A 10671-nucleotide genomic window follows, 5' to 3' on the forward strand; every position below is an offset into this window, starting at 1 on the left:
ATTTATTGTATAGATGAGGTCTTGCTGCCCAGGCGGGTCTCGAACCCGCAACCTCAGACAATCCACTCACCTCAGCCTCCCAAAGGCATGGGATTACAGGCTGAGCCACCAAGCCCGGCTTCAAGGTGATTTTAATACAGTTTCTTTTCCTTTAGGAAAAAGAATGCTAAAATCAAGACAGGGTACAAGCGAGAGCACATCAACCTGGGCTGCGACGTGGATTTTGACATTGCCGGGCCTTCCATCCGGGGCGCTGTGGTGCTGGGTTACGAGGGCTGGCTGGCTGGCTACCAGATGAATTTTGAGACTGCAAAGTCCCGAGTGACCCAGAGCAACTTTGCGGTTGGCTACAAGACTGATGAATTCCAGCTTCACACTAATGTGTAAGTGTATGTGGGTGTGTGTGCTAGGGGGGTTGCTTTTCACTGTGTTCTCCCAAGCCCACGTTTTATCCACTATAAAATGAGTTTGTTGGCATCAGATAAGCCACGTGGCTTGCCACAGTCTTTGTTTCTCTTGTTCGTATTTCCTGAAGTGTCTTAAGTTCTTTCTACTCTATGAACAGTACATATTGCTACTGGTACACAGAATGACAAGTCACGGCAGGGACATAGTGTCAATCCAGAGTGGTGTCCCTTCCCTGCAGTTTTGTTTTACTTAAAAAAAAAAATGGGTGGGAAAGGTGCTGTTCTCTTTCTCTGTATAATGCCTGAGGATGGATCTGCTTGCTGTGTTTGATGAAATGTAGATATGGTAGACAAATGAGGAGCTGACTACCTCAGTTAAGTACAAAGTATCTTCTCTGTACAGTGGGGCATTTAGAAGTTTGTTAACTACTGGGCAGTATGGTGAAGGGAAGAGAAGATGACAGGTTAGGAGAGAGCCCCTTGTAATCAGACTTGAGAATTGAAGTAGAATGATCATTCCGGTCAAGGGAAACACACATTTCATCCATAAAAATATTGTTTCAGTTAGTTTCGTGAGGAATTAATCTGGCACAAGTTGGGGACAACTTTACTGAACCTTTCTTTCCACTAGAGGTCACTAAAGAAGTGATTTCTTAATTCTAAGGCAAATAAATGGTATTAGTGTGTGCACTAATACCATTTCCATTAATAAAATTTGTTGAAGAATTTTTATTATTCATTAAAAATCTAGAGTTCACCGGGCACTGTGGCTCACCCTTCTAATCTCAGGCACTTTGGAAGGCGGAGGTGAGAGGATTGCTTAAGCCCCTGGGTTTGAAACCAGCCTGGACAACATGGTGAGGCCTTGTCTCTACAGTAAATCAAAATATTAGCCAGGTGTGGTGGTGCGTGCCTTTAGTTCCAGCTACTTGAAAGGCTGAGGCGGAAGGATCCCTGAACCCAGCAGGTTGAGGCTGCGGTAGCCGTGAGTGTGCCACTGCACTCCAGCCTGGGCCACAGAGTGAGACTCCTACTCAAAAAAAAAAAAAAAAAAATCTCGAGTCCTTTACAGTCAAAAAGTCACTGGAAAACTACAGAGGCAGACAGTCCAGTGGTTGCCAGCAGGGGAGGGCGAGTGTGACTCCAGAGGGTGGCTGAGGGAATTTGGGGATAGAACTGTTCTGTATCCTGATTGTGGTGGTGGTTGCACAAATAAGTACATGTGTTAAAATTCATAAAATTAATTCATGTTAATTAAAATAGGTAGCATACCAAAAGATCACAGGAAAAATATCACAGGCATACGAGTATTTTTAAACTTAGAATTCTGATTGGAATACGAAGTGTTTTCTTGTTTTGGAATTGGAAATTGGCATCAATTCTAGGAGGAACGATGGCTGTTGGCCACTTCCTCTACATACTTGAGTCTCAGCATTATTAATAAGTAACAAGTTGACATGGTTTGTTTTTGGAACTGGCATGGAGGCAGCTGGCACAACTCACCTGGGCTGCCCTGATGCTTGCAGAGGCCCAGATGTGTGACAGAGTTTTTTATGTCTCATCTAGATGAATTTGAACAATTGGTTCCCTCTGTTTATGGTTTCGAAAGTTCATTATAGGAAGACAGTATTGTGTTTCTGGTTTTAAAATATTCTAAAAAATCTGAACTTAAAAAACACATACACTTAAGCTCAAAAAAAGGTCTCCATTTGAATGTTTTACTAAAGTCACTCAAAAATCTATTATTTTCAACAAGCCGCTGTTTTCTTGGCGCATGCTTGAGCTGTCTGAAGAAGATAAGGTTCCTGTGAATCAGGTAGTGCCTGGATTTCCCTGTACTTTCTGGAAGCATACATCTGTCTGGCTGAATTTTAGGGGAAGACTTAAAGAATTTAGAATGTGTGGCTTGTGTCTGTTATCCCAGCTACTCAGGAGGCTGAGGTGGGAGGATTGCTTGAGCCCAGGAGTTCAAGACCAGCCTGGGCAACATTGAGAGACCCCATCTCTACAAAAATTTAACGAAAATTAGCCAGGTGTGGTGGTGTGTATCTATAATCCCAGCTAGTGAGGAGGCTGAGGTGGGAACCTAGGAGTTTGAGGCTGCAGTGAGCTATGATCACACACTACACTTGAGCCTGTGCAACAGAGGGAGATCCTCTCTCTAAAATAAAAAAAAAAAAAAGAGGCCAGGCACGGTAGTTTACACCTATAATCCTAGCACTTTGGGAGGCTGAGGTGAGAGAATTGCGTGAGCCCACGGGTTTGAGACCAGCCTGGGCAACTTGGCGAAACCTCTTTCTATAATAAATGAAAAAATTAGCCGGGCATGGTGTCGCACGCCTGTAGTTCCAGCTGCTTGGAAGGCTGAGGGGTTAGGATCATCTGAGCCCAGCAGGTCGAGGCTGTGTGGCCATCAGTGTGCCACTGTACTCTAGCCTGGGTGACAGAGTGAAACTCTAACTCAAAAAAAAAAAGAAAAAAAAAGAGGAAAGAGAGAGAGAACTTCGAATATATTTTATGAGCATCTCTTTCAGTGACAGCGTATTGAGAAGAGCTGAGTTTGCAATGAAATAGCAATAATTTGTTCTTAGGTCCATAAACCCTTTGCTAGATTCCAAAGCACATGGACTCTGTCTTATTGTTACCAGTGCTATTTCCACCGGAAATACCCAGAATGATGGAGCAGACCTTTGACACTGATTTTGTGTTAAAAGTATTTGTGAGGGTCTAGGCAGGTTTGATGACCAGCTGATACAAGGAGGATGGGCATTCCTTTTTTTTAAAAATTGCAGCATTAGCCGGGCTCGGTGGCTCAGCCTGTAATCCCGCGCCTTTGGGAGGCTGAGGTGAGTGGATTGCCTGAGCCCGCGGGTTCGAGACCCACCTGGGCAGTGAGACCTCATCTCTACAATAAATAAAAAAATCAACCCGGCATGGTAGCGCATGCCTGTAATTCCGGCTACTCGAAAGGCTGAGGCGGAAGGATCGCCGGAGCCCAGCAGGTCGAGGCTGCGGTGGCCGGGAGCGGCCACTGCACTCCGGTCTGGGTGACAGAGTGAGACTCCAACTCAAAAAAAAAAAAAAAAATTGCAGCATTAACCTTTGTCTTATATTTATCAAGGGAGTCTAAACCCATGGTTATAAAATCAAATAAAATATGGCTTATATATGGTTAGAAAATCAAATATGGTTATAAAATCAAATAAGATCAGAAGGGTTTATGAAGAGCAATTCTTCTGGCCTACCTCAGCCTCCTCTTCCCAGCTCCTCAGTGACATCCACTTCAGCCACTTTTGTTTCTGTGGTTCCCTCCGTGGAGAAGGATGCGTCTGACTAGGCACCAATATGCACTGTGCACATCACCAGCAATCCAAAAGCAGTGATGATGTATACTGTGTGGTCTGTGTAGGCCCCAGGCTGGCAGAGAAGGATGCAGTGTGGACTCTCTGAACTCGTTAACTATTTATTTGGGGGTGGCAATGACTGCACAGTGTGCACAGGCTACTTTAGCTGGGTGGCGCAGACTTCCAAATTCCAAGAGCTTTAGCAGGGCGCCAAAAGAGGAATAGGGGGATTTGAATGGCTGGGGGAGAGGAAGAGGGCATTCCCAGCTGTTGGAGTCAATTCAGTGTGTTTGAGAGAGAAGAGGGAGTTTGGCCAATTCGTTCTCACTCTACCACCCAAGCTGGAGTGCAGAGGCGCAAGCACGGCTCATCACATGCTTGACCTCCTGGGCTCAGGTGATCCTTTTGCCTTGGCCTCCTGAGTAGCTGGGGTTATAGGTGTGTGCCACCCTGCCTGCCTAACTTTTTTAATTTTAATTTTTATTTTTGGTAGAGATTAGGAGCCACCATGCCTGGCCTCATTCTGAGTACTTTTGAAAGGCAGAAACATTTTGTAGAAAGAAAGCAGCTCACTTTCAGATCCTATCAAGACTTTAGATGCTGCAGCTTGGGTTCACAGAATGCATTGGTAGATGAATCTGAATTGTAGGTTAAGCTTTTCTGAATTGCTGCTCCTCCAAGGGGCTGGATGGGTTCTATCTGCATCATCCCAGCAGTGGCTGCACTGGGTTGTGCTAAAGGCTCTAACCTGCTTCTGAGGGCCATGTGTGGCCCAGCCTTTCTTGCCATTTCGGGTTGTAGTTTCTTCTTGTTTGCTTCTCCCATACCATTTTAATGACAGGATTATTTTTAAAAGTAATAACATTAAGAGCAGTAAAAAGAAATCACTCAGCATCCTAGAGCTCTAGTTGCTGCTTCTATTTTAAAGAATATTTGGAAGCAAACCGTAAGTTACACGCAGCTTGGGTAGTTGACTGAGCTGCCTCTGGGTGTTCCCAGAGATGGCTGAAATAGCTTTTCTCTCCTTCTGGGCCTTCCTGACTTTGGTGTGTGCTCCATTCTTATCAAGCGTCCTGTTTTGTGAAATTTGATGTATCTCTGGCCTTCTGGATACCAGTGATTGCTTCAATTCATCTCCAGCATCCCTGCCTTCTTTGCCCTTAGCTTGAGAGGGTCGGATCCGGGCATGGTTGTCCATTGTTGGTTCAAGAGGCAACTAGCCTTGAACCAGCATCCCTGCCTTCTGGTAGACTCAGATACCTCTCTCTGGGCTCTAGCCCACCTCCCTGGGCAGCTTGACACCTGTGCTGTGCTTGTTTGCAGAAATGACGGGACAGAGTTTGGTGGCTCCATTTACCAGAAGGTTAACAAGAAGCTGGAGACTGCTGTCAATCTCGCTTGGACAGCAGGAAACAGCAACACTCGCTTTGGAATAGCAGCCAAGTATCAGATCGACCCTGATGCCTGCTTCTCGGTGGGTATTGGTGGAATCACGCATCTCACAAGCCTGCCAGCTCCTTGGGTTGGAATCCTTCAGGACCGCTGGAGTACTGTGCTTCAGCTTGTTAGAGACTTTCTCTTTCTTTTTTAAAAAATCATAACCAAATGTGTAGTTTATTTTTGGAGGAAAATGGTTAAAACTGAGGTTTTTTTTCTCCCAATAAAGGAGAGAAATTATAAGCGATTATACCCTGGTTACATGCTAATTACTGCATTCTATTTAATGTGAGTGTATTTAACATGTAATCAGTGGTAATATGAATAATGAACATTTTCAATTTTATTAGAGACTTTTTCATCTTGAAAAGAGTGTTCCACTCATTATGAGTGCAATGATAATAGTACTAGTGCTTACTATGGGTGCCAGGCACTGTACAGATCCTTTGACATGTGCATTATTGCATTGAATCCCATTTGATTTGAGCTAGGTCCTTTTTTAAAAAAATTTGTCCCTGTTTTTATAGGTGATAAACTGGAAGCTTAGAGAGGTTGAGTAATTTGCCCAAAGGCATAGCAGGAAAGTGCTGGGGCCTACATTTGCACCAGACTGCCTTGCTATTGAGCCTTTTCCATATACCAGTCCTTTTTCCATAGTGCAGCCTGGAGAAAGGGGTACTTTGAAACCTAGGGTTCTGAATGTTCATTTCCCTCCATTTTGCATTCTGTTTCTCAGCTCTTGTATTGCATATTAAGAAATCAGTGGTCAGTTGGCATCTTATTTCGCAGACCTCGTAGCATTGCTCACAGGCTCTGGATTGCTTCACAGTTTTTGCAGTAAATCCTGTTGGGTTCATTTCTGTTGTCACTGGGCATGTCGGCTTGGGTGGAATGAGGAAATTTCGTGTTGCAGAATGGGTTCTGTATTGGTTTGTGTAATTTATGACAGCCCATTTTGGGTCTCTTAAACTTGGGAGAGGTTTTGTTATTTAGATTGTATGAGCAAAAAGGAACAGCTGGAAGGTCTCAAGAGGTCTTCCTTAGCCCTGTTTCATTCCTACCGGGAATGTCAGATCTCAAAATACCAACTCAGCAGGAAAACATGCATCTAAATTTGATATATTTCATGGAATTTATTGAAGCTCATAAATGAGGTGGTCATGAGAAAAGATATCTTGATTCTGAGTCCAGAGTTGGTTGATGAAAAAGCTCTTATTTATTTTGGAAATGGAAGCATGAAATACTTAACATTTTCACTCTGTCTTATCTTTTTCGTAACTAGGCTAAAGTGAACAACTCCAGCCTGATAGGTTTAGGATACACTCAGACCCTAAAGCCAGGTATGTGTTGATTGTGTGTGACATCAGTTCTTTGTCTTAAAAATATTATGGTGCTGATTTATGTCTTTGTTTATAAAGTATGTTGTTGATGAGTATATCTAAAATTTTATAATTAAATGTTTGTAAAGGAGTGCAGGGTCATTATAAAACATTTGGACAATATGAGAATTAGTTAGTGAAAGGAAAAAAGCCAGGGCTGGCATGTATTACATTTTTGGCTATCTTCTTCCATCTTTTTTTTTTTTTTCAGTGTGTATATAACACTTGATACTTATTTATAGCAGGTTCTCATGATGAACCTGTAAGTCATCCCCATTGTAAAAAGACAAAGATGGAGGGAAAGTTTGCGGGTTTTCTCTGCACAGTCAGCTAGGCCAGTCTCTGGTGTGTCAGCTCCAGGAGGTAATACTACCTTTGAACCCTGGAAAATTTAAGATTACATGCTACTCTCCGGTATCAATCAACTTCAGGGAAAATCAGTTTGTTGTGTGCATGTGTAGGTGTGCTTGCATGTTGTGCATGTGTGTGTATGCCATGAATGTGAATTTAAGACTACAGGTCTGATTTAGAATCCCTTTCATTTCAAGGGATGATTGTTAAAGAAGCTTGCTGCATGGTACCAGTGGTTGAGAGACATTAATTGTAGCAGGGAGATGGGAAGAGGAACAAGGAAATTAGGGTGCTGGTAGTGGATTCTGGCAAGCTCTCTGGTTGGTGGGATAATTATAGTTTTTTAAAAGTGCACTCTAGGACACCTGTTGATCAGATGGTGATAAGAAACAGGAATTGGCCGGGCGCAGTAGCTCACATCTGTAATCCCAGCACTTTGGGAGATGGAGACTAGAGGGTTGCCTGAGTCCAGGGGTTCGAGACCATCCTCTACAATAAATAAAAAAAATTAGCCGGGCGTGGTGGTGCATGTCTGTGGTTCCAGCTACTTGGAAGGCTGAGGCGGAAGGGTCATCTGAGCCCAGCAGGTCAAGGCTGTGGTGGCTGTGAGCATGCTATACTGCACTCCAGCCTGGGCAACAGAATGAGACTCTGACTCAAAAAAAAAAAAAATCCAAAAACAGAGAACTAAACAGGAATTGAGGGCCATGTAGTTTGGCCTCTGCTGATGATACCTGGAATGGGTTCTGAATTGGATGTTCACCTTTCTTCTCTTTTCTTTCCTCCATCCCTTCTCCTTTCCTGTCCCTGGCTTATCCTCCTGCAGGTATCAAACTGACGCTGTCAGCTCTCCTGGATGGCAAGAATGTCAATGCCGGTGGCCACAAGCTTGGTCTAGGACTGGAATTTCAAGCATAAATGAATACTGTACAATTGTTTAATTTTAAACTATTTTGCAGCATAGCTACCTTCAGAATTTAGTGTATCTTTTAATGTTGTATGTCTGGGATGCAAGTATTGCTAAATATCATGTTAGACCTCCAGGTTAAAGATGATTCAGCTTTAAGGTGTTACCCTTTCAGAGGTACAGAAGAAACCCGATTCCAAAAAAGGTCCTTTCATCTGTATACTTGGGGGGAACTTGGTGGTTCCTCTAGAGATGTCAGGTTTCCTTTTAATCTAGAAATGGCTGCAAATGGAAGCTGATGATGTGTAGGCACTTTGTAAATTCATACTGAGTACATGAATGAAATTGTGACTTCCTGAGAATTGAAGCTTGGTTTCCTAACCGTAATCAATGAGAGGGTCATTGCTTGATAGTGTGTACAATCTCACCTGAAAGGAACTTTTTTCGACAGATCGTCACGACCTGTTCCCACCCCAGTCCATCGTCACTTTTACACTAAAAGGTCTGCAGGGTGTGGTAGCTGTTTCTTTTGTGCCATTTTGGGGTGGAGAGGATGGATGTGATGAAGCCAATAATTCAGGACTTAATTCCTTCTAGTGTTGTGTTTTTTTGCCCTTGCACCAGAGTATGAAATAGCTTCCAGGAACTCCAGCTATAAGTTTGGAAGAGTCTCTGTGATTGTTAATCACATGGTGACAACACTCAGAATCTCAATTGGACTTCTGTTGTATTTTCACCACTCAATTTATTTTTTAGCAGTTTAATGGGTACATTTTAGAGTCTTCCAATTTGTGTGGAATTAGATACTCCCCTTCAAATGCTGTAATTAACATCACTTAAAAATAAAACTTGAATAAATATTGAAACCTCATTCTCCTTCTGTTGTCTTTATTAATAAAAATATAAATAAACAGGGCATTTGTTGAGATTTGTTCTTTGCCCCTTTGCTCTGCATGTGTGTGTGTTATATATTATTAGTGTTCACTTGCTTCATAACAAATTACCATAAATTTAGCAGCTTAAAACAACACTCACTTATTTAAGAGTTCTGTAGGTCAGAAGTCTGGATAGCCATGCATGCCTGGGCTCTGCTGAAGTTCTCACAGTGCTGAAACTAGAGTGGCAACCAGGCCATGTTCATTTCATTGAGAGGCATGGGGTCCTCTTCTAGTCTTTCATGGTTGTGGCAAAGTTCAGTTCTTTTCAGGGGTAGAAGTCCCACTTTCCTTGCTGGCTGTCAGCTGGGAGCCACTCTCAGTGCCTAGAGGCTACCAGCATTCCTTGTCATGTGGTCTCCTCCATCTCCAAAGCCAGGAACAGAAAAACCCTCTTGCACTTTGAGTTTCCTCCAGGAAGAGACCCTTTTAAAGACTTATCTAGGTTGGGCCTCCCAAGGACCATCTCCCGTTCTTAAAGTTAGCTGTGCCAGGTAAAGTGATCATAGGAGCAATATCCCTTCACATTCACAGGTCTCTTCCTGTGGGTCATGGGGGAAGGTAATTTTGAAATTCTGAAATTTGATATATTTTTAATAACTTGATTGTGAAAATTTCAGACATAATAGTGATGAGTTCTGCATGCCATAGTTTCAACAAATAACACTTTTTGATGATTTTCATGATGTTTTTAGGCAGACTTCCTTTTTATTCTGTGTTTGAAAGTGGCATTCAAAACAGGTATCAGATATATTTTTAGCATTTTGTGTAACCAATCACCCAAAAACTATGGGCCTCAGTATTTGCTATACTGTCTTCATAAGGTTTCTAAGGACTTGCAGCTATTTCTAAGTGAATGTTCAGGACCTATCCAGAGATAATGGCACATAGTGGTTGCTAGGTACATCTAATCAGATGCCAGGTACATTATTAAAATATTTTAAATATTTAAAAATGTATAAAAGGCCCTCTGAGTATGAGGGAATATTTTCTTCACCATTGTCTGCCTGTTGTATGCAGCATGTTGGAATATCATTGTGCAAAATGCCTTGACTTTATACAATCTCCCCAGTTATGATCATTTAAACATCTGTTATAAGGTCAAATGGACAACATAGAAAATCAGAGGATTGCAGTGTGTTTTATTACAGATGAATTGTTTTAAGTCTGAAGCAATCTCCAAACAAGCAGCAGCTAGATGGAGAGGCTTATTCATTAAACAGAGTGGTGTTTTCTGTGAGTAGCTAAAGCTCCTGGGGGACCAGTAGGACTTTGCACCTTGGCTAACCTGGAAGGTTGGCAATAAAGACACCATTCAGTCTATGTGGGCTTGTGGTGGATTTCAGGAAGTGAGCAGATGAGTGACTTCTTAGTTTTCATAACACGAGTTTGTGTGTTTCTGAGCTGTCACCAGGCTCAGATAAATGTAAGGAAACCACATTCAGGAATAGAACACAGGGCCCTTTTTCTTTTTGGAGAGGCAGCTCAGCTGTGTCTCCGGGAGAAAGCAGCAATTTTCTGAGGGAATCGTAGACCAGAGTGGTGAAGGTGTGGGTGCAATAAATGTCTTGCTTTATGCCACACTGATTTTCCTAAAAATTGATCAAATGGAACTTTTATGACTCGAAACCGATAGCTGTTTATTGAGGAAAGATTACAGAACTTACAGGCCAAAGCATTGCCAGGGCCCTAAATAAACGTCCTGGAAATTTATATACATTTGCATTTTCACATACTGGAGGTTTTAAATTACAAAATTTAAAATGTAATAGACGCTTATTTTAAGAAACCGGGAAGCTATTTACAATGGCAACTCTTCACCGCTACTTCCTAGTCACCTTCCCTGCTTTCCCTCCATGATATCTTTACCATCCTATATGCTGGATACTTTACACCATAGTCTCCCTCACA

General features: G+C 42.5%; 1 protein-coding gene across 2 annotated transcripts in view; it reads left to right on the plus strand.

Annotated features, from left to right (window-relative positions):
• The window catches only part of VDAC1 (voltage dependent anion channel 1), a 20734-nt gene extending 12038 nt beyond the window's left edge, over positions 1–8696 (plus strand). For both annotated transcript variants that reach the window (XM_008065876.2, XM_021716440.1), the window contains exons 5-8: positions 156–383; positions 5075–5225; positions 6471–6528; positions 7745–8696. In XM_008065876.2, coding sequence (XP_008064067.1) covers positions 156–383; positions 5075–5225; positions 6471–6528; positions 7745–7836 — 529 coding nt within the window. In that variant the 3' untranslated portion in view covers positions 7837–8696. The remainder of the gene's footprint in view (positions 1–155; positions 384–5074; positions 5226–6470; positions 6529–7744) is intronic.
• Positions 8697–10671: the final 1975 nt, after the last annotated feature.

The sequence above is a fragment of the Carlito syrichta genome, unplaced genomic scaffold, assembly GCF_000164805.1.
Source record: "Carlito syrichta isolate Samal-C Ts95f unplaced genomic scaffold, Tarsius_syrichta-2.0.1 Scaffold308816, whole genome shotgun sequence".
Lineage (NCBI taxonomy): Eukaryota > Metazoa > Chordata > Mammalia > Primates > Tarsiidae > Carlito > Carlito syrichta.